The sequence below is a fragment of the Amblyomma maculatum genome, chromosome 11 (genome assembly GCF_055883805.1).
Source record: "Amblyomma maculatum isolate TAMU_Amacu chromosome 11, ASM5588380v1, whole genome shotgun sequence".
NCBI classification, from domain to species: Eukaryota; Metazoa; Arthropoda; class Arachnida; order Ixodida; family Ixodidae; genus Amblyomma; species Amblyomma maculatum.
In genome coordinates, this window is record NC_139354.1 from 62,366,085 (window position 1) to 62,390,804 (window position 24,720).

The 24,720-nt window shown below is 46.4% G+C and overlaps 1 protein-coding gene across 2 annotated transcripts in view; it reads right to left on the reverse strand.

Annotated features, from left to right (window-relative positions):
• Positions 1–255: 255 nt before the first annotated feature.
• Positions 256–24,720, reverse strand: part of LOC146173936 (uncharacterized) — a 79,325-nt gene continuing 54,860 nt past the window's right edge. For both annotated transcript variants that reach the window (XM_084583737.1, XM_084583736.1), the window contains exons 7-8: positions 16,064–16,304; positions 256–394 (exon numbers count right to left, since the gene is read on the reverse strand). In XM_084583737.1, coding sequence (XP_084439863.1) covers positions 371–394; positions 16,064–16,304 — 265 coding nt within the window. In that variant the 3' untranslated portion in view covers positions 256–370. The remainder of the gene's footprint in view (positions 395–16,063; positions 16,305–24,720) is intronic.

The window sequence follows — 24,720 nt, forward strand, 5'->3', positions numbered from 1 at the left end:
ATAAACGCCATTTCGTGTTGTTTGGATCCCTTGAATGAAGACAAAATTACTGTTAAAATCCTGAAGTATAGCTTCGACCAATGTTTATCAAGCTTAGCTTATGCTGTATTACGTAAACAGAAAACAAGAGATGCAACGTGGATGTAACGCTATGGGTGGAGATCATGAATGAGATGCCGATTTTTTTAAAGGCAGGCGTGTAAACAATAAATGCGTATTAAATACAACTTGCAAAAATAGTTTATTATCTTATTTGAAATCGTATCCAGAGGTGTGCTATTGTCCGTGGGCAATTGAAGACCTCTTTAAATGCGGCCAATCTGAAGATGTAAGGCACGTTTTTTTTTTATAAGCACCGCCATATCTAGTTCTAAATTCTATATGGTGGCACAATCTGAAAGGAAAAGGACAAAAATATTTGGGTTATTTGAGGCGGCATATTTCTACATATCATACTAAGTGCATTGATACCATCAGATTCACGCTAGACCAGTAAATCTTAAGTGATAGTGGTTGCTATTTTAGATTCAGGTTTCACAATAAATGGTGAAGACTAGCAAAAATGCGGAATTGGCTGGGCTGAAAGCACGCGGAGTATGATTTTGCCGGTTTTCTCGCCCTTGTAGCATGCAGCATGTCCAAGGTGATGGTAGGAAATTTACGCCTGAAAACGGGGTCATGCCTCTTAGGCGCTGCTTCATGAGCTTCTGGGATGGTGCAGAGGATAATACGCGAAAGTTTTCAGATGGCACCCAATAATATAACCTACTGGCTTTCCCTTATCGATTCTCAGCAGTTCAACATGGAGAGTCCCGACATTTATTAGGGCACGCTTGGGCAGTGTTTGAAGCATGACTCAACATCTTATTACTGATGTGTTTAGAGATGGTCCAATCCAGCTTTTTATCACCTGATTTTATTGCCCTATATTTATTACTGAAACTTAGCAAAACCTTGAACATTATGTACACACACATATAAAATTGCTTTGGTTTAACGAATGTGTTCTTCCAGTCCCTTTGCAGCCTTCGGTTACAGTACCGAAAAGCATGTGAAAACTAGGTTACCCAATATGGGGTACAAAAAAGGGAAATAGTTACCACACATGCACTGATGGAGTCTTTTATAGTGAATATTGTTACGTGGTGACGAGCAAGACGGCATAACATTTCGAGAGGATAAAAATCATTTTATGGCTGGCCTAGCGTGAGTGCTCTTCTCGCGCCACTGCCGATCTGCTTCGAAACACTTCCCGGGGTCGCTGAATGATCGTCCCGATCGGTTCGCTGAAGTTGGTGGTAACATGATGGTAGGTTCAAGGAAAGACTGAAGAGAATGATGCGCTTTGCACCATGAAGACGATGACCACGGTGATGTTTGAGTGATCCGCCTCCCCTGGAGCTCTTCAGCCATCCGTCAACAAAGCATCCATGGGACTGATGGCTCAAAGCCACGTCGGGCGGTCGGGCGGGGCGGGAATTGAGTGTTCGGGTCTTTCGGTTCTTTGGGCCCGTCGGGTCTTTGATTTGGTCTCTCATGCGTTTGTGTGTGCGCCTTGTCTTCAGATCTGGGCCGGGGGCTTGGCGGCGGTAGTTGCGGCTGGTCAGGTCTGGCCAGGAAGGGCTGGGCGAAGGTGCGCGGCGCTATCTCAAGGCTCTGGGTCGATGGTCCCGGCTGACAGATGGCGTCGATGCTCAAAGGTGAGGATGGTGATTACGTACACCCCGCACCTCCATCAAAATGCTACGTTGTGACAAGCAAGAAGGCGCCTCAACATGGCGATAGTTGGTTGGTTGGTTGGTTCATAGGAAGCGAAAGGCGCAGTATCTGTCACACTTGCTCTGTGGACACCTGAACCGCGCCGTAAGGGAAGGGATGAAGGTGGGAGTGAAAGTGGATAGAGAGAAAGGGGAGCCGTAGTGGAGGGCTACGGAGTAATTTCGACCACCTGGGGATCTTTAACGTGCGCTGACATCGCACAGCACACATGGCGATAGTATGAACAATGATTTTATTACTGGCCTAACGCGCGGGCTCTTCTAGCGCCACTGCCGATTTCTTCTTTGCAACACTATTAGAGCTAAATTGCAAGACCTCGCCTGAACGTTTATGTATAATAGACGTGGAAAAGCCAATGCTTCAACTCTGATGAACTGTGAGGAAACCTATAATAAAGCAGAAGATGATAGCTGTTATCACAATGTATCTACGTTCTAAAGTGTTCCCACCAGAATATTGTATATTATTGACCTTGAACAGTAAACTACATTTAAATTGGGCCTCTGTTTTTCGCCGATTGCTTTAGCAATTTATCGCGTACTAGCTTTCTTTCCATTATTTTGTAAAACCACGAAACCTTCATATTTTTGCTGGCACTGATCGGGTACAAGTCGTATAGAGCTGTGCTGTAGGAAGACAGTGCAGCTGACGTGAAATACTATGGCTTTACAGGTGTTTTAAATTTCCTCCCTTCTAGTGTTATTTTGAAAAATGGTATTTATCCTCATAAAAGGGTCCATCTGACCCTAAACTTTATTTCGATCCATTCACTCCAAATACGGAATTATAATTATTTGCGGAACAAAAGATGTGTAATTGGTGAATGACGGGAACATGGATGGCATAAACTCACGTTTTTGATTGGAGCCCGTTAATCGCTACCACGTACCCACTACAGCCGGTTACAGACAGGGTGGTAATGAGAACATTTTTACTACAAGGATTGGCATGTGACTGGTCTAATGATCAAGGCGGAGCAATTATACTCTTTAGTGTGCATCAAAGCCAACTACAAGGCTATTGAAATCTTATTGATCTATGAAGACAACTGCGAAATTTGTAAAAACGTCTTCTCTCTCCGAGGAAGGAATTAGAAAAGCTGCATATCCATACCAATCGGTCTTTCTTTTAGTCTTAAAAAAGACAAACAGTTGAAAGCAACCTATTTTAATTCTCTAAGGTGGTGGCCTTGTGTATATCGGAAACGGTTATTGTACGGTTATTGTAAATTTGTATGATGCCAGAGAAACTTCTCTAGCGCCACTGAACACTGAAAAAAGGCAATCACAACGTCCCATCAAATTGCATTCCTTTCTTTAAAGCTAATTATTTGATTGCAATTAGTCTTTGTTTTTGGGATTTGCAACTAGCAAAGGTAGGATAATGCCTCCAATTTGCTCGCATAAAGAAGGCACTACACCATATCTGCTTTGGAGTTGAAATGCTGAGTTTGACGAGAAAGGCTCATCAGAGGAAGCCTCCCTGTGTCCAGCAATACCAGAATAATAGTGATAGCCGAGTAGTGGATCAGCTAAGTCTAAACTCGAGCCCTAAATATAATGGTAATGCAGAAGTGTGTCTGATTGCGTGCTGGAGCGGATCATTTTCCCTACCAGCACAGAAAGGTGTTGTCGTGGTCAGGGAAGCATAGTTTCTAGAGGGGATCAAACAACCTGCTTTCAGCTACAGTCAGATCAGCAATGGCAGTGTAGCTGGTTTCCAGACGAACACCAACAGACTTGCAGCAGTTCGTAGACATTATTACCACGTGTATTGACGCTGAACACAGCGGCAGACGCCATCCTACTCTACGTTTTCATTGCCTGTAATACCGCCGCCTAAACGACAACAAAGTACACTGTGCTCCTTGCGCAATGTAACTTAGGCGTCTGAACTAGTTGAAGTCAGTTCAGGTCGTTAATATGTGAAAACTGATTTTAGTTATTATTTTTGCATTTTACGTGATTTGTCCCACATTATTTTGCTGTGCTAGATCGGGTTTATGAATAAGACAAGGCTGATGGGTTCCATCGTTCGTCTCCTTGAATATTCAGGTTCAATGCAGAAGGGCATGTCTTTATCGCTTTGTTAAAAAGGTGTATGGCGTGTAGATTTTCATTGTGGCACTTTTGCGCGGAAGAGCTGTTTGCGCCTTATCCTGCAGGGATGTATTTGGTTTGGCTGTTAATCTCTAAATTTCTTCACAAGCATTCAATGTGTGCACAGATAGCGGTAGGCTTTGTATATTCTTACAAACAGCTGCACGCTATTCCCGCCGCCAAATTCATCAATTAAAAATAAATTGGTCCTTAGTTTTTTGTGTGCCTTCCTGATTTGAGTACTGTCATCTAAAGACGACATGCTATGTTTTCAAAATAAATCGTTATTGCAGCACAGCACCGAGGAAAAACGAAGGATGCTTTGAAGAAGCTCATTTTGGCTGACAATTGCCTGGGAACAATTTTTTCAAGTTTTTGTTGTGGATCTCAAAACCAATATTTGGCATTAAAGCATGGCTTTAACCTTGACAGAGCGAAAACAGTCAGTGGTGCAGCGAATTTTTCTGCCAACATCTGTATTTATTGGGCCACCGTCAGAACGTTCGAACGAACCTTCTGTCCTAGCAACTGGCTTTTCCGTTCGCCTCTACAAACTACCGAGTTATCTGTCTTCTTTTGTAGCGAAAGCAACACTCAGACCGCCAGAGCGATAATCCGGGTGGCCTCATCTACATCATGAAGTGGCGCTACGATGACCTTGAGCCGCCGCGAAGAAGGCAAAGATGACAAAGAAGAAGAAGAGACGGCAAAGGAGAAGAAGGCGACGAAGAAGAGAACCAAGAGGAAGAAGACCTCGCGGTCATGCGCAGCTGATGCTTTCGCTTCACATTCGGTTCAGCGCGCTGAACCCTTGTCATTTTTTCTTCCTTTTCATTTCTTTTTGTTTAACTTCTTTTCTTTTTATTCTTCTGTTTCGTTTATCTTCTTCTTTTACTCCTTTGTCTGCTTGTTTTACTCGTTTGTCTTCTACGTTTTCTTCTTTTTTCTTCTACTATTTTTCATCCTTTTTTATTCTTTCCTCCTCCAACTCATGGCCTGGCTCTCCGTATATACCACGTGACAACTGCTAGGCGACGGCGGGGCGCGACCTGAGCCACAGTGCCACGCCAACAACTTCAAAACCTAGCACAGTATCGTGCTTGCTCTCGACGAACTATAGTATTCTCACCGACTTTCGGAGCTCTCCATTAGGAAGCTAGTCTAAATATGGTGGATGGCCTGTCATATTCAAGTAGACCAATCTGAAACGTTGGACGTTGGCGCAATCATTCGAAATCAACCTCATCGGTGCTTTCACAAAAACGGAAAAGGTAATATCACAGCGGATGGTGTTTTCTCTGAGAGCTTTTAGAAAGAAGCATTACTTTATTACCACTAAGAGATGCGTCAACCTGATTCGGTAAAATGCAAAAAAAAAAAAAAACACGTGAGACATTAAACACCCACAAAAAGCAGTACCACTAAAGAAAACAAAGCTTTTATTCTTATACTAATGTTTTATATTTAAAGCATGCCAAATTTTATGGCGAAAGCGCAGCGCCTGGGATGCTTTCATTCTTTAGGGCACAATTTCGGAGTCTGTTTTTTTACAAGAAAAGAAGCAAACATTTAAGGGCGCCCGCATAAGTCACAAACGTTTTTCTTTGTCCGCGACTGCGAATATGGGTTCAAACCAGTACTCGGTGTCAAGACTTTTATTGTGTGCTCTGTGAGTGTTTATGAGCCTGGCATCACTGGTGTCCTGCCCTTCAATGCGAGCTGGTAAGGTCTTTTGGCTTCCTATGCGCGCTAAGTGTAGGCGGTGAAGTCGGACTTGCCGTCGTCTGTAAGGTGAGCAAGCATTACTCGTAGGCTCTGTTGCGCGCCATCCTTAATAGAATATCAATAGAGTTCATCATGAGGTCTACAGGCAGCCTGCAATGAGGTTTGCTTTGGCGATCGCCACGCCGTAACAGATAACCTAGCAAGGAGAGCAAATATGTTTGAGGTGGTTTCTTAGGGCATTTTAACGTCACCAGCATGAGCTTACAACGATCATATTGCGCACTATAAAGAAGGTTCTCATAGCATGTGTAAGATATCTGGGCTATATCAAGAACGCCTGCGTTAGGGCGTTATCTGGCACACGCGTATCTATAATGGTGCTGAATATGCTCGGTCGTTTATCGCGAAACGAGCAGCTAACAGAAGCATTTGTGAGGTACACTGCAGGAGACTTGCAGCGCCACCTAGGTAGTGCAGGTTCCCCATTGCCCTTCAGTAAGGAGGGGAACACCATAGTGTAGGATGGCATCCCACTGATGTGTTCGTATATTAACATACGAACAGTTTAACTGTGACTTTTTTAGCTTATTGTTGCATGGGTATAGGTTGTTGTAATAAGGTGGATTGTCTCTCTGTAGATGAAGATGGAGGACGTCAGTTTCGTTGTAAACATTGTACTCTCCTCCGTTATTGGCTTTTATCTGGCAGTGGGAAGCAGAGGTTGTTTTAGAAGAAAATATGGCGATTTCAGTAGTGGCAACGTTAGATATTTCACGTAGCCAGTCTGGTAGGTGGTTGCTACATTATGCACTTTTTCCCAGTTGCAGGTGTCGGGAAGGGCCTGAATAAACTCAATTCGAGCTGTTAGGTCTCGTCGGAGGTCTTAGTAAGCCAATAAATCTAGCTGTCCTTGCTGGTGGCTCTTTAGATCAGTGGCATTTGCTGCAATTCCGCAGGCAGCACAAGACAGTGGTGCAGTATTAGAAATGCATTGGCAAACAGTGGTCAACAGAGGCCGAACTTTGCCTATGTTTTCAAAACATCGGGTAAGCCAATTCACAACACATACAATGATGGACCGAGTTTCGCGTGTTAACCCAATGTAGGTACTACCATTTATAAATGTAGGCGACATTGGATATGTTTATCCTATACATCCCCGGTATTGGTACAACTATCATTAAAAACACAAGAAATTGGCTACATTGCACCAATTTGTCTTCCGTTTACCCCATATGTTTACTCCCAATATGGGCTTTGCCAGTTTTTAAAAACTATCTTTATTGGGCCACTTTCTCTCAGCTTATACCAATATCTACCAAGCCATTCTAAAAGACCGCCGGCAATGCACCATGTTGTCCGTCAATATCCCGGTATTGTATGCGCCAGGCTGCGGCCTGGCTATTTAGTAATTAGTAATGTCATTCACATCAAAATAGGGATCGATATTTTGATATTTTAATACGCGCGTACCACAAGTAATTGAGTGAAAGTTCTGAGAATATCATTTTAGTTATTCCTTAATATGTTATTTCTGAGTACATTGTTTATTCCACCACTGTCCGCAGGCTATAGAACACGGTAGTACATGTATATTAACCGAATGTTAAGAGCTTTTTTTGAGAAACAGGTGGCTCATCTCCGCGATTTTCCCTTGAAAGTAGTAGCAGCAAGGGATTATATATAATTAGAAAAACAACTATGTATCCATATTTCTATATTTCATTACACGCAAGCTGGAAGCCATTTTATAAAATTTCTGGAAAATGCTTTTGGGCCGAGTCGATTCAAACGCATTCATAGCATGGCTGCAGAGGCCAAATATTGCTTTTACCCATTCACTCATTCGCTGTACAACTGGTATTAAGATGCGTCGTCGATATATGGACACTTGGGTTCCCGAGCCTATTCCCCCGGACTTCATGAAAAATAAAATGGTCTCCAAGCTGACGGGCCTAATTGCCTATATGCATCTGTATTGCTTATCACGAATAAGCGAATTAACTTCGGCAACGTCAAACTGTTCAAGCAATACATGATAGCAACACTAAGTGAGTTGAAAGCGTCTGAATTTAACGCTCTATTTTTCTAAGTTGCAAAAAGAGTAACTGCAGCCATTCAAGGAACACGCATATCGCGTCATGTAACAATACATTTTCCCGCGTTCTTTGACCAGATATGTCGTGCTTCCCTTTCTATGAAGGTGTAGTGATTTTTCTTTGTTTCTTTATAATTCAGTGAACTCTTGCGGAGGGTTTATATATTTGCCCTGGCACAGGTTTTTGCACCATTGCAGTGCGTTCTGGCTAGTAAATGTGGTATTTATTGAATACATGCTTCAGGAGCAATGAAAAGGTGTAGTTGCGATCTTTTTTGTTCAGTTTGTGTTTCGTGCATGAAGCTGTAATACATTTGGAATCAGTGCCTTGTATATCGCGCCACCCTATAGAGGTAAATTAATGACCCGAGTAATATGATTTGGTCCACCTGACAAACATCTTGCATAAAAACGAGTTTCTTGGACCTGCGAAATAATGAATGGATTGATGATTGTTGTTGGTTGGATGTAGGTCATCCTAGTTTAACAAAAAGCCCGCATCTAAGTGCATTAATATTTTAGTAAGTGTTTTAGCTCTTCTTATTTCTCTCAGTAGCTTTTTATCACCCCATAAAGCAATTGGTGTAATCTGAGATTTTCTGATGACATTGCCTTGCTAAGCAACTCGGGAACGAACAGCCTCGGGAACGAACAGCAGTTTCCATTAGGTAGCGAATACTGAAAGTAGCAGGCAAATATATCTATTTAGGACAGGTAGTAACCGCAGATCCGGACCATGAAAAGGAAACAACAAAACGAATAAGATTGGGATACAGCGCATTTGGCAAGCACTCGCTGATTATGACTAGCAGCTTACCGATATAGCTCAAGAGGAAATTATACAACAGTTGCACCTTACCTGTTCTCACCTATGGAGCTGAAACGTGGAGGCTAACCAAGAGAGTTCTGCTTAAGTTGAGGACAACCCAGAGGGCTATGGAACGGGAAATGGCAGGGGTAACATTAAAAGATAGGAAGCGTGCAGAGTGGGTCAGAGAAATAACTCAAGTTACCGACATTCTAGTGGAAATTAAGAAGAAGAAATGGGCATGGGCAGGACATGTAGTGCGAAGTAAGGATAACCGATGGTCGCTTAGGGTAACAAACTGGATTCCAAGAGAAGGAAAGCGTAGCAGGGGGCGGCAGAAAGTTAGGTGGGCGGATGAAGTTAAGAAATTCGCGGGGGTCAAGTGGAGGCAGCTAGCAGAGAACTGGGTCAGAAGTCTTGAAGCCAAATGATCTTTGCCTCAGCCGCAAAATGAAGCCGTATGGTGTCATTAAAGAATGAATTACCATGAAATGCTATCAGACCGTTTCTGGCTGTGGTAATAAACCATTTCGAAGCATTTTAAATGCCGTTAGGCTTTAATGGCGTGACGGCGTGGCGTGGAGGCGAGGTGTGATACGTATTCAAACCCTTCACCAAATGAGCGCCCTGCAAGTGACCTCTGTCGCCAGGGAATCACAGCTTTATTTGAGATATATGAAAAAAAAATAAAGGTGCCTGCTTGATCAGTTCACCGCGCAGTTGTCAGAGACCTGTCGCTGACAAACCTGTACAAATTCTGTGATATTATTCAAGGGTGACAAGCTGTAACGCTAAAAGTGAGCGGCCGCATAGGCGAGCGCGATCACACAACGGACACAACTTTCGTAACACTCGCAGTACAAGATCGAGGGCAGTCACGAGCTGCGTGGCCTGCAGATCTCGAGACACTTGCCTGACGCGGCGAAGAATTAAGCCGATCGTCGTAGAGTGCTTCCTTACGCGCATTTGATGATGTGTTCTTAGCAGAAATAGCTTAAAAAGCGCTTTGATCAAGCTGTCACAAACTAGGAGCTCTTTATACGTGCGCCGATCGAATTTTGTACGTGACGCGAGAAGTCGAGGTGCGTAGTACGTATTGTTGTTCACTCGTACTTATCCGTAGGTGTGCCGTCCCTCGGGAAGTTTAGAAAAAGGCAGTTGATACCAGGATAGATGGATGGTCTTAACTTTAATGTCCAACAGATAAAGTGATCTACCCACCCCCCGACACGCAGGTCAAGGCGCGGGTGCCGCCGCCTCAGAGGCAGGCCGGGAGGTCTTGGGTCCCAGCAGCCTCTTCAGCCAGTTGGACGAGTAGGAGCTGGAGCTCAGGGCCCGAGCTGCGCAGCAGGGTCTCCCAGGTGTCTCTACAGCCTATATTGTTCGTCGTCCTGGGAGAATACGGGCATTCCCATATTATGTGGTCGAGGGTCCCTCTCGCCCCACAAAGATTGCACTTGTCACTCCTAGCCTCAGGGAACATGTGGTTCGCCATAACCGGGTGCGGATATGTATAAGTTTGCAGTCGCCTCCACGCCGCTGCTTGTCTGCTGTTTAATTTCGGGTCTGGTGGGGGTAACAGTCTACGATCCAATCTGTAGGGCTGCGTGATCTCCCCATATTTTAGCAAGCACTCTCCGCTTCCTCGGTCATCAAGTGGCCCTCGAGCCAGCTTGTGGGCCGCCTCGTTGTCTGGGACGGCTTTGTGCGCAGGAGACCAAATTATTTGAATTTTCCTATCCAACTTTTTCTGGCCTAGGATTCTGGCTCCTAAGGGCGAGATCCTGCCCTTGCTAAAATTTTGAATGGCAGTTTTGCTGTCACTGATGACAAACTTCGCTTCCGTTCCGACGCAAGCTAACGCGATCGCAGTTTCCTCGGCTATTTCTATGCTCCGCCCGCGCAAAGTGGCAGCTGTCACGGGATTGCTCCGGCCGCTGACGACCGTTGCTACCGTGAAACTGCCACCACCTCCCGCCGCGTCTACATAGGCCACTTCATGTTCCGAAATTTCGCCGAATCTAATTTCTAATGCTTCGGCTCGTTTTTTCCTCCTGTCTTTGTTATATTCCGGGTGCATGTTTTTTGGCAGCGGGGGAATAACCAAATTTTGTCTGACTTCTCTAGCTACCTCCACCTTGACCGTGGGACCCCTATCCGGATTTACTCCAACTTTCTTCAAAATGACTCTTCCTTTCTTCGTGGTGCTAAGTCTCTCAATTTGAGAGGTTCGCACCGCTTCCGCAAATTCTGCCCATGTGTTGTGTACCCCTAGAGCCATCACTCTCTCTGTGGATGTGCATATGGGCAGTCCCAGCGCTCTTTTTACGCATTTTCTCATTAGTGACTCAATTTTTTCTTTTTCCACTGCTTTCAAATCTAGATACGGCGTTGCGTAGCTCACTCGGCTGAAGATGTAGGCCTGCATCAGTTTCATCAATTTTTTTTCCTTTAACCCTCGGCTCTGTTGGCCACCCCTAATTAGGCTCAGGGTCTGCATCGCGTGATTCTCCAGCCTCTTGATGGTCTCGCCATTATGTCCGTGTGACTGGAGAATCAAGCCCAAGAATCTGATTTGCTCGACTATTGGTACCTCGTTACCCGCCAATAAGCAATCGTACGACAAAAACTGACGAGACTATATCTAGACAGCACTTTCAATGCGTTCCGCGGAGATTGAAAATGCATCGATTCTCTGGCGCCGATTGCTGGATCACGAAGTAAATACATGAAACAATGTGCCACTGTGCTGCGAAACGGCTGCAGAATCGGGTTGCCGTTGGTTTTGTCCTTTTTCGCAGTGCTACGAGCGCTTTGCTAGCGGGTTTCCATAGAGCGAGCAAGGGGCGCCTGCTACTGGACCTCTTTGGCGGGTTTGCATGGGTTTGCCGCAGGTGCCGCATAGAATGCTGGAAAAATGAGCATGATAAATGAGCATGATAGCTGCTGCTATCATGCTAATTTTTCAAAGGGGACGCTCCTATATTCCATCCATCCATCCATCCATCGCGAATTGGCGCTGTCCCTACCACTGACTGGGCTTCGAGGACTTTTCCGCCGATTCCACGCAGCCTCGCTATGGCGAACGGCCCCGAGCCGTTGAAGATTTCGTCAATAACCAGCTCCGTGCTGTTCCGTCTCGTCTGCGTCAATTTCGATCACCGTCGCCGAGGGCTCGACTTTGCTGCGAGATCTTCATGGCTAGCGCAAGGCTGATCGCTTTGTCGCCGGCGGGAAAACTGAAACCAGCACCCCCCTTTGAGGCGTACACGGAAAGACTACGCATCGACATCGGAAAAGTCCGCGGTTACCATTCATGACGCCACCTCGTTGCCACCACGACGCACCCGCCACGACGACGAATTTCCGGTGGAACCGATGTCGCACCAACGCACCCGCAACGACACTGAATTGCGGTGGAACGGAAGCTGCAGTAACGCACCCGCAACTACAACGAATTGCAGGTGAAGCAGACCGCGTACACCGACGCAGGGCAGCCAACTACTCAGAAACCTGTTATTCGCGAGCAGCTTTCGTTGGATATACACGTAATACTGGATGGTTGCCATGCTCGAGCTTTGTTGGATACTGGCGCTGAATATTCTATTTTGAGCAGCAAGTTTGCCGCTGTTCTCAGGACGGTTTTGACTCGTGGGCTGGCATACAGGTTCGCACTGCAGGTGGTCACCTGATTACTGCTCTAGGCTTGTGCACGGCCTGAGTTCAAATTCAAGAGTTAACGTGTGTGGTAAGCTGCCTTGCTCTGAAACGTTGTTCGCTTGACCTGATTCTGGGCGTAGATGTTTTTCGTGAATATGGAGCAATTATTGACCTCCGCGATCTTAAGGTTTAGTTTTCTACTGAGAGAGCGGTGGCCTGCAGCATTAAACAGCGACCACTCATTGTGCTTCGAGTTTATGCGGACAGTGTCACGCTACCACCCCGAACCACCTCCTTCTTTAATGTCAAAAGCAATGTTCTTCACGATGGTGACGTAATAGCCGAAACTAACGGCGCGTTAGAGTTGACACAAGGAGTCTGCGTGGCCCGAAGTTTGATCCATTTTCACTGTGGTCAGTCATTGGCACTTGTTACCAATTTTACGCACGAGTATCGGCATCTTTTTTGTGACACCCGTAGCTTTTCGAAAGGAATGCCTGGCCATTATTTGGGCTGCTGCAAAATTTCGCCCCTACCTTTATGGTCGCCCATATAAAGTAGTCACTTACCACCATTCCTTGCATTTACTGGCCAACATGTGTGACCCATGCAGCCGCATGGCGCGGCGGAGCGTTCGCCTACAAGAGTTTGACCTCGCTATAGTCTATAAATCCGGACATAAGCATGAAGACTCTGACACGTACGCTGCCTCTCGCGCATGTCGAGCACGCTTCACTAGACACGGTCGACGTTGGCAGTTTCCTCACAGCTGTTGATGCTTGTGATATGTCTAATCAGCAGCGTGCTGATCCAAATGCGCGAGCCCTGATTGATTATTCAGGAGGTAAGCCAGCCTCCATACCTAAGTGCTTTTCTCGGAGCCTCTCAACTTTCTGCCTGAGAAGTGGTGTGCTCTATAAGTTAAACTCTAGCTCCGAGTCGAAAACCTACCTCCTCGTGGTACCGACAGTTCTGCGAGATGTAATCATTTCCGCATGCAACGATGAACCAACTTCTGGCCTCTAGGGCTATTCTCGCACACTTGCTAAAATACGAAAGACATTCTACTGGCCCAAACTTGCCACTACTGTTAAGCGCTATGTCCAGAGCTGTCGGCAATGTTAGAGTCGGAAGGTTCCGCAAAGCCTGCAGGCCTCCTTATGCCCATAACACCACCACGCGCACCGTTTGATCAAGTCGGCATGGACCTTGTCAATCCTCTCCCTCGGACTTCCGGTTGAAACTGTTGGGTAGTCATCGCCACAGATTATATGACTCCCTCTGCCGAGACCAAAGCACTACCTAGTGGTACAGCATCTGAAGGTACCCATTTCTTTGTCCACCAGATCATACTGCGGTACAGTGCTCCTGCCGGTGTTATTACCGATAGAGGGACTGCCTTTACTTCGCAAATGATGGCCGAAGTTTTTCATCTCAGCGATACAGCGCATCGAAAAGCTACTGATTACCATCCGCAGACAAACGGGCTAACGGAAAGGCTTAATAAGGCTATGGGGGACATGCTGGCGATGTATGTCGACGCCAGCATAGGACTCCGGATGCGACCCTACCATACGTGACATTCGCGTACAATACGGCAGTCAAAGAGACTACCCGTTTCGCGCTATTTTGCATCTTTTACGGAAGGAAGGTTCGCATGATGCTGGACGCAATACTCCCTTGTGAAACAAATAGCTAGCTTTCTAGTGACGCCGAGCAGTTTGCCTAGGATGCTGAGCAAGCACGCTAACCAGCGCGCGTCCACATCGCCCAGCAACAGGACAAGGATTCACGCCGGTACAACCTCCGCCACAGACAAGCTTCTTACAACACCAGCGACCATGTGTGGGTGTGGATTCCTGTTCGACGCCGCGGACTATCAAAAAAGCTGATTTGCCACTACTTCAGACCATATAAAATATTGCGGCGCCTCAGCGACTACAACTACGATGTGCTCCCGGATGGCCCAGAGCCGAGAGGCCGTCGGCTACCTCGTCCAGAGTCAGTTCATATTTTGCGAATGAAACCGTATTTTGCGCAGTAACTGAAAAACGGCATCTGCAAACCTTTTTGTTTCGTTTGCTTTTGTCCGCTTGTGCGCACGTGTGGCCTGCGTGCGTCATGCTTAAGGAGGGATGAATGCCAGGGGCACTCGGAGCGAAAGATGTCAAGTGATTCGGCTCCGCCTTGGCAGGACCTATCTACACCTGTGAGCGTAGATTTTCACGTGTACCGGGTCTCTTAATCTAGCCCCAGTCGCCAACACCATGACAATAGCAATTTGCATTGAAGTATCCAATGCCAATTCATTACGTTTCAAACAGTTATCACGTAACAAGCGAATAGTAGAAGTTTAACTCGGTTTGTCGTCGCAAGCGGTGTGTACCAGTCTCGTACATTAGTCAGTTCCGCAACTCCAACCTATTTGAGCAACTTTCAACAAAAGGCTGCACGGACATTCTTGCGAGAATTGAGTAAACTAGTTGCACTCATTGCCGTGCCCAACAACGAATTTCCCTTTCGTATCTGTGTGCTTGGCTCGAAGTTTATGGTTTGGACTGCTGCATTTCAGCATAAGTTGGCAAAAACTATCTTTGGCGGTTCATTTCCGAGGGCAGAAAAGCTTGGGCACTTAATTTTTGAGAGCCTTTCAGTGGAGAAAACATGTGATGTGCAGCTAAGGTATCTTGAACTATGTTTCGAGTCTTAAATGACACTAGTGATTGAAAATGAGCGGTCGAGGTGGCGGCACCTTATTCCAAGTACATAAGCTGAGAATATTTTCGATCTCATCTCTGGCTTTGTGATTGCAAGACATTTACCGCGTCTTCAAGCAAAGGCCAAATTGCAACTTGTTGGAGGTCCTCGTTAACGACGATGGTATCAGGCCGGATCCGCAAAAGATTGCTGCAGTACGCGACTTCGAAACTCCACGCACCCTGAAAAGTCTCCGGAGCTTTAATGGCCTCTCTTCTTATTTTCGTCGCTTCATTGCTGGTTTTGAGCAACTTGCCCACCCCCTTAATTCTCTACTGCACAAGGATTCGCAATTTGTTTGGACCCCAGAATACGAATCCTCTTTCAGTCGACTCAAGACTTCTCTAACTTCTATGGATAGATGGGCAGAACTTGTTCAACACTCTGTCCCAGAACTTTTAGATCACTCCAAGCGCCCCACGATATTGTACCTAACAGCCAGATGCTATATGCACGTGTATATAAAATTTGTATGAGTACACTCATTATAGAAACTGTGCAAATTATTTCAACGTAAATCTAAAGTAATTTAGTTCGTATATCATTCTGGTAGAATAAAATCAATTGAAAGGAGGGGTTTGACTCTGCAGTCATAAGAGTTGCAAAATGGCATAGTGTATGCTTGTTACAGGTGTACACTTATAAAATATATACTGGATTTTTTATATAGCATGTTGCTGCTTCTATGCTCCCTGTCAATAGCAAAAACATATTTTACAGCATTCTCCCTATAGGTTCTCCCATTTTAACATAAACTGCAAAAGAAAGAAGTCAGAGTGCTTGAAAATTTGTGTACTGTGTAATAATAGAATATCTCAAGGGCTGTTTTTTTTTTCAAATAAAATTCCAGGTTTGATATATATGTGGTAAAATTCAATAGTTGACCGCATTCTTGGTCAAATTGCACCTTTTATGCGTTGAAGCAGATAGTTCTCCGAGCAAGTTGCATGACTGAAATTTCGGCATCAGGTTATTACTGCCGAGGTTTTCATATGAATTGTTGGAGTGACTTTAACAAGTCGAATAATATATGACTGATGACAGCAAAATGCAATTGTGACTGTGTGACAAAGTCATAAAAATGTTCAATCACAATGAAAACAGAGGAGCCAGGCAGTAACCAGAAAGAGTACTTACCGCTTCGACTTTGATGATATCCATCCTATTCTCGAACTTTATGGATAGATATGTCTGCGTACCCTTTGCGTTGAAAACGACTCGTTTTGTAGGGTGAAAGTCATTGCTGATTAGGTAGCCGTCCCTTGATATTCGAATCGTAAATACAAAGGTATCTCCAGCTTTAACATTTCTCATTCGAGCTTGAGGCAATGAAAAATACACTTCATTCGTCCTGGCGCCTGGCATTACAAGATACAGGCTGGAAATAAACCAGAAATGAAGTACACGCATTTTATCAGTAAAAGATAAAGCAAGACATTATGCAATAACGTGCTGAGATTGAGCGGTGGATCTGCCCCTGCCCCCTTCCCGCATTTAATGCTTAGAGCGCGTTATCTTGCGTCAGTGTCCTTTTTGTGAGATGCCAGCCGCTAGTCTATATTTTGGCAACTCTGTGATTAACCTTTCTTTTTCGAGTTGCACACAACTGTAGTTGATGACAACACTGCTACTTCAGGTCCAAAAGGCCTTCAAAAGGTAAAATAATTGTGATATACTCAAGCTTGCCATGGCATGCACGTGCCTTTATTAAATTGCTGTGCAACATGAACCATCTATAATGAAAGTATCATGTCCTTGCTATATGCCAGCACATCCTGCTAAGCTAGTGCCAACACTTCTTTGCAGCATTGAGATAGCTACTGAGCCAAAACGCCTTATCTTCCTGCTCACCTGAATATAAGTTAAGGGCTAAAATTATACATTTAACCATGAAATAAATTAAAATCGTGAGTATGGTTATACTGAGCGTATTTATAACATAACCATGAATGTGTATCTTTGGAACGTGAATGAGAAGGATTTTCTTTTTGTATCATAAGTGTTTTTTTTTCAATCAATCCTGTCGTGGGCCTTCGAGATAACCAACGCTCTCAAAGAGGGAGGATGTCTTCTATTATCCCCCTCGTTTTTGCCCCTTTCGCCGCGAGGAGGAAGTAGCCTGGAAAGAAGCGCACTGTGCCCACTTCTCCCTGGTATGCGGGGACGGAGCAATAGTATCGCGGGCGACTATTTTCGCTCCAATGAGGAAAATAGCCTCCAATAGAAGCGCGCTGTGTCACTTCTCCTCTCTGTATGTGGCGACGGGGCGATTGCTGCGTGGGCGACAGGACATTTTAAAAAGAAAGCGCTGTCGCTACGCAGTCTCTTTCCCACAAAGTGTCTTGACTAGTCTAAAATTGCCTAAGCATTTCAACGGATGCGAGAGATGCGTTATTTTTAATTCTTTTATAGTTTTTAGGCTTTCTCACATGCCCGACCCCTGTTTTTTTCTTATTTTGCCCATTTCTTTCCTTACTCTTCCTGATCGCTTCATTTCCACCAGCCGCAACTTAACTGCTGACAACTGCCTCGGCTAGCAAAGTCTTTTTTTTTTACTATGTTGTTAGGATTATTAAGAATATAGCAACCAGAAACAGATTGTTAGCAGATGTAAACAGATTAAAAGCGGTGGTATGTGCGCGTAGCTCTGTGGACTGTTAGAGTTACAACTATTGTAATCAGCCGAAAATGACAGGCTCTTGAATATCACGAACCAACCGAAAATGAACGGCTATTGAATATCCAGAACCAACCAAAAATGTTTCCCTTTTTCACCCTTTTTTACAAATTTCGAACACAGTAAAGAAGGGACCGTAAAACTGAATACTCATGCAAGAGTAGTAGCCGTTGGAAAACAATAAGAAGAGCTCTACGGCAAGACGAAAACCTACTTCGGCGCATCTTCTCAGATTTATAAAAGTATGAATGAACATGTCCGAATTGCGGACAATGACGCCTAATAAATTGGTTATCAACTTATCATTTAGAGAAAACGCGTCACAGTATCTCTATTTTTTAAACACGCATCCCGTAAGCTTTCGCTGCCGATAATACAGTGATGCGTGCAGAAGGCTAATTTAGGAAACACAACAGATGGTGACAGACGTTTTCCGGCAAGCAATAACTGTTGCTTCAGCTTCGTCGTCTATCTCTATTGTCGGTACTTATCTTCTTCAATGCATATATGTAACATTACCCCCCACGAAAAGCACAGTCCCCGTGCGTACTATGCCGGGGAACTACAGCTGGAGTCATCTGGCTGCATGCGGGTGATATGAACGATTTCGGTACGTGGCATAGCGAACTCTCGGGGTGAGTGCACATGGATGATCTCGTATGTCGCGGAAGTGGCTGGCCGTAAAACACGGTAGGGGCCTGTGTAGCGCTGCAAGAGCTTCTCATAAAGCCCAGCTATACGTACAGGAGTTGAGAGAGAGATGATATAGACCCGAGAGTAGTGAACATCCCGAAGACGAGGTTCATAGCGGCGTGTTTTGAGTTGGGGGTGGAAGCCAGTTGGAGGCAAGCAATAACACGGTCAGCATCAGCTCGGGATATGGCATTATGAACATATTAACTTGCATTAGCGCTGGAAGGCAGTACGCTGCCAAACGAAAGTGAAGGGTCGCGGCCGAAGAAAAGGTAGAAGGGCGAGTAACAAATTTTATTGTGACGGGAGGAAGTATACGCGACGGTTACAAGCGGTAAAGTATATCCTAGTCATGGTGACCAGCCGATATTCATTGACAGCAAGTCCGTGAGTGAGAGGTTGAGGCGTTCGTTGAGGCCGTTCGTTTGTAGATGGCAAGCGATGGTGAAATAGTGCTTAATCAAGCAGTATCAAAGAAGTTTTCGACTACTTGAGCAAGAAAGCAACGGCCACGGTCAGTGAGCAGGTGACATAGAGCAGGATAACGCCATGAAGGAGAAACGCAGAAAAGCAAAGCTGGTGGGTATCGGTGGGTGGGTGTAACGGCGTAGCGCGTAGTATAGTCCCTGGCTACCGAAACCCATTTATCCCCCGAAGGCGACAGAGGGAAAGACACGTGGAGATCAAGGTTACTCAAGAAAACGGGTATTTAAGGATGGCGATCGGCTGTAGGGATCCAGCAGGCACAACCCATTGATTCTTCCATAGCTGACATCTGTCTCAAGCAGCTACGTATCGACGAAGAGAGTGGTGGAGGCGTGGCCAAAAGAAGCGCCGGCGAGCGCTGTCGTACGTGCGAGATACTCCACAACAGCCCGCAGTGGTTGCGTCATGCAGCTGCTGAAGAAATGTCGCACGCAGGTGGACGGGGACTATACGCAGACGCTGAGCGCCATTGGGTCTCTTATTCCGCCGGTATAAAGTGCCCTTAGGGAGCACAAACGAAGCAAGAGTGGCATCAGGGCGATCAGTGCTGACGCGGTTAATAATGCCGCAAAGCTTGAGATCTAAGCGCGGCTCAAGACGAATGTTTAAAAAATCAGACATGAACCACACGCAGGTGTCATCGTTGCGCTCGCTTTCAGACGGAGGATCTGCCGGGTTGCGGCACAGGCAATCAGCATTAGTGTGCAGTGTGCAACCGGCCGGACATGTGGTCGACAAAAAGTGTATTCCTGAAGATGTAGAGCACAACGCCCGAGGCGACCGGTCGTGTCCTTAAGCATCGAAAGCCAAAATAAGGCGCGGTGGTTGGTGATGACGGATAACGGGTGGCCGAACCAGTAAGGGCAGAACTTTGTAATGGTCCACACGAGGGCTAAACACTTCCGTTCTGTGATCGATTAATTCCGCTCAGCCGCAGAAAGGATGCCACTGGCATAACCAGTGACGCGAGTGCACCCGTCGGCTGTTCTGAGCACTAACAGTAGCCGTCTGCTTTTTGGCGCCGTTGTGCCATGGGAACAAATTCCAGTTAAAATGGAGCAAATAACCTCGGGAGCTCCAAAGCAACTTCGTCTCTTCTTCACTGAAGCCCTGGTGGAGTCCTAATAGCACTCTCATTCCACGATTCTAATGGCTTATACAAAACAACTGATGCCAGTAGAGATCGACGTAGGAAGAAGTGACACTGTGCTTCATAAGCCTACGGCAGTGGTGAGTGCGCAATTGCGAGTATTTGTTTTATCCATTTCGGATTAAGAGCGGCAAGTTTTTGTTTTCGGCGATAGATGTTCTCCACAGCAGATGGAGCAAGGATCGTTTTGGGATGAGCAAGGTGGACGCTGCAACGCTGCCTACAGGTGGGCCTAACACTTTTAATGGCGCCGCTGAATCGATCCTGCCTGTCTTCCCGGCTTGACTGCAGCCTTTGCTGAAACGGTTATTGTTTCCCCGCGTCTTCGCGTTTTCATTTCACGAGTTCGAGGTGCTACTGCGAGTACAACGATGCCAGCGCGACGAACACTCGTTGTTTGGTTTGACCTGGCTGTTTTCTTTAACATGGAAAAGCATACGATACGACTTGAACGTTTCGGATCCTACCAGATACAGCAGATTTATGCATCCGGGTCGGATGCTAAATGTTTTGAAGGACTTTGTATTAGGTCGTTCATTTCAACTACGTTTCGATGCCACCATGCATGAAAGTTTATTCAAGAAGACGGGGTACCTCAGGGGGGTATTTTTGGCACAACACTTTGCTGTAAAAACGAATTCTATAAATAAGGTAATTCCTAAATTCATTATGTTCTCCCTTTGTGGCGAAGATCTTCAAACAGCCTGCACATCCTCTATCCCACCAATTTGTGAAAAACAAGTACTAATTACACTAAATTAACTAGCCATGGGCTCATAAATATCGGATGAAATTTCCCCACAGAAGACAGCGGCAGTAAAGTTATCGCTGTAACGAGGCATACAGATCAATCTCAAGCTACACCTTAATGGGACTGACTTGCCAGTAAAGAGAGAACATACATTTTTGTCCTAAAATTGGACAGAAAACTTACACTTTCGCCTCATATAAACATTCTAAAAAGGAAAGCCATAAAACGTAATCATACAGAAGGATCTCTCTCGGAAACACTCAGGTCTCATAGGGCATGTTTTCTGCACCTATATCGATCGATGGTGCGGTCCAGCTTAGAGTACTGGTCCATAGTCTACAGATCAGCTAGATCATATTATCAGGCGTGCGCACAGAAGAAGAGAAGGAAGTGCAAAAAGAGGCTTTCCGGAATAGAGGTAAAAGAAGAGGAAGCTCATCATCTGTTGTTTAGCACATCAGGCTAAGGTGCGGAATCACTCTGTAAATAAACCTTAACAGTGTGGTGGAAGGTGCTGCAACGATCACCACGGATTCCTCTCTTCCTCGTTCGAACCGACGACTCGCTAGGCTTCCCCCTTTGACCACCACAATGATCCAAGACGGCGACGCACGGCAGCCAGGTCTAGCGGCACCGCATGGCAGCATTACCGTGAGCCGCGGACCTTTTCTGGCAAGGCTGGCGAAGACGTGGATGAGTGGCTCACCAATTACCAGCGGGTGAGCAAGTACAATCGCTGGGATGCCTCTGAAATGCTGGCAAATGTTGTTTTTTTCTTGGAATCCACAGCCCTGACATGGTTTGACAACCATGAAGCGTCCCTAACGAGCTCGGAGAGTTTTGAAGAGGAGATTCGAAATTGTTTCGGGGATACCACGGCAAAACGGAAATGCGCTGACCAGACTTTATTCCAGCGAGCCCAAGGGCCTGGTGAAACATGCGCAATGTACATAGAAGAGGTCCTAAAACTCTGCAAAGCGGTGAATCCGAGCATGTCTGAAGAAAACAGAGTTGGCCACCTCTTAAAGGGCATCGCGGTGGATGTATATAACTTTTTAATTACACAAGAAAACTTAGATTCTCCCGCGGCCGTGATCAAGCACTGCCGTACGTTCGAAACTTTAAAGCTGCGTCGCATAACCCCGAAATTCGACCGTCTGCCTAACTTGACCACTGTTGCAAGCATCACGAGCATTCGCATGAGCCTGCGAATTTGGCCGACATGATTCGCCAAATTGTCCGTGATGAGCTCTCCCGCCATCAAGATGTGAACCGCAGTGCAAACCCTGTGATAGCTGCTCCCTGCAGGCAGCTCCCATCCAGCGCTCTTCCTGGTGTTCTACCGCTCCTCCTTCCGTCCGTGACCATAGAAACAACTCATATGGCCCTGCTTACCTAGCTCGTTCCCACTACAGAGCGCCACCTCCTCCGCAACAACCCCAGCGGCTGTACTTTGCTGATCGCTGCGATCCTGTTACCGAGGGCTATTATTTGGACCGTGCTCGTGAACCACCGTCTGTTACCGCTGTGGTATGCTTGGCCACATATTCACATCCTGCTGCCGCCGGAACCCGGCACCACGCTACCAGCGCCAATGGACAAATCGCTGTCCTACCGTGAGTCCAGAAGTCCGTGACCCGACCTATCCCCATCCTTCGGGCTCCTACCGCTACGTACCACCACGCAACGACTCACCAGTTTCTGATCGCAGCCTGACTCCTCCTGCCCGCCGCTCCCGAAGTTCGCCTTCTCCCCGCCGTTCAACTCCGCCACCGGGAAACTAGCGTGTGCGGCCGATGCAGGTGCGGTCGCCAGGTCATCGATATTGCCAATTCCTCTACCGGTCGTTATGCTGAAGAACCGCTTGGAAGGGTTAGGGGATAGCGTTTGTGTTATGGCCTTAGTGGATACGGGTGCTACAGTTTCCGTGATGAGCTTAGATTTTAAGAACCGTCTCGGCCGCAAATTTATGTTTGGTTGGGATAGAACTGTCATATTTCGAGGTGTAGGGGGAGAATCGTTGCTTCCGCTTGGTATTTGTCATGTAAATGTAGCGATGGCTGGACACGAGTTTAGAACTAATTTACGGTGCTCCCTCGCTCTACGCACGACGTTATTCTAGGAGTTGACTTTTTACAGCAGTGTGGCGCAACTCTCGACTTCAACAGTGGCGATATATCAATAAGCCCGAGCCTTCGATCGGCTCTCATAGAAGCGGGCGGTCCAAGTGTTTTTTGTCTTCGAAGATACCGTCGTTCCGGCGGTGTCCGCCATCTTCGTCCCAGTTGTGTCTTCGGGCGCGGTTTCCAATGCTTTCGACGCTCTGGTAAAACCCGCCTTCCCTTTCCGGAGCCAAAAAGTGTGTGTTGGTGCCCCGCAGCGTTGTTCGAGTGAACGAGGGCCGTGCCATGCTTTGGACTGTCAACCATACCAATGAACCTGCCGTATTGCCGCGTGGTTCGAAACTTGCCGACTTTGAAGAACGCCTTTCTATGCACATCGCCGCGTTCAGCGACGGCTTTGCTCGTACAACTAGACGTCCCGATCATGCTGATTCCCAGTTTTAGTCCATGATAAATTAGTCGCTACCCACCAACGACCGCCGAATATTGATGGAGGTTCTTATGAAACATATGGACGTGTTCGACTTTGCTCGAGATCAGCCACCACCAATTCCGCCTTCCCGCACCCATCACATGACTGACACTGGATCTGCACACCCGATTAGACAGCACCATACCGTGTTTCACCTTCAGAACGTAAGATAATTGACGAACAGGTCCGTGATATGATGCAAAGAGGAATCATTCAGGAATCATCTAGCCCGTGGGCCGACCCTGTGATTCTCGTGAAAAAGACAAATGACACCTGGCGATTTTGTGTCGACTATCGCCGCCTCAATACTGTCACCAAGAAGGATGTTTACCCGCTCCCGCGTGTTGATGATGCCATTGACTGCTTCCATTCAGCTTCCTACTTTTCATCTGTTGAATTACGGTCCGGATACTGGCAGATACCGATGCATCCGAAAGACAAGGAGAAGAGGGCATTCGTGACTCCCGATGGGTTATATGAATTTAACGTGATGCCTTGCGGCCTATGCAACGCTCCGGCTACCTTTGAAAGATTTATGGACACTCTTTAGCTTGGACGGAAGTGGCAAATTTGCATGCGTTACCTAGGTGACGTAGTGATCTTCGGGACGACCTTCGCCGAGCCTAACAGCCGTTTAGCTGTGGTCCTTAACTGCATGGAGAAAGTGGGTCTCGTGCTGAACTCTAAGAATTGCCGCTTCGGTGAACGCCAGATTGTTGTGCTTGGACATTTGGTTGACAAAGACGGTGTTAGGCCTGATCCACAGAAGCTTGAAGCTGTCAGCTGCGTCAAAGAGCCCAAGTCTGTGAAAGAACTCAGGAGCTTCCTGGGACTTTGCTCTTACTTTCGACGCTTCATCCCTAAGTTTGCTGACGTAGCCTACCCCCTCACATGCCTCTTGCAGAAAGATATTCCTTTCAAATGGACTCATGAATGTGATTCTGCGTTTCGCCAGCTCAAGTTCCTTCTTGCCTCGCGGCCCATACTGCGTCATTTAAGCCCGACAGCTCCCACTGAACTCCACACTGACGCAAGTGGCATCGGCGTGGGTGCTGTGCTCATACAACGGCATGACGGAAACCAACACGTTGTCGCTTACGCAAGTCGCACCCTTAGCAAGTCTGAACGCAAATATACCGTGACGGAGCAAGAGTGCCTTGCCGTCGTTTTTGGCGTACAGCGGTTTTGCTCGTACCTTTATATACGTTCATTTACAGTCATCACCGATCATCATTCGCTTTGCTGGCTAGTGAATCTACGCGAACCCTGCGGTCGGTTGGCCCTCTGGGCATTATGCCTTCAGGAGTTCAACTTTACAGTGTCGTACAAAAGTGGCCGCCAACACGCTGACGCTGACTGCTTCTCGCGGCTGTCTCTCGCAACTACGCTCTGCGATGACAACTGTGACGACTATCTTGCCGCTGTTTCCGTACAATTTCCGG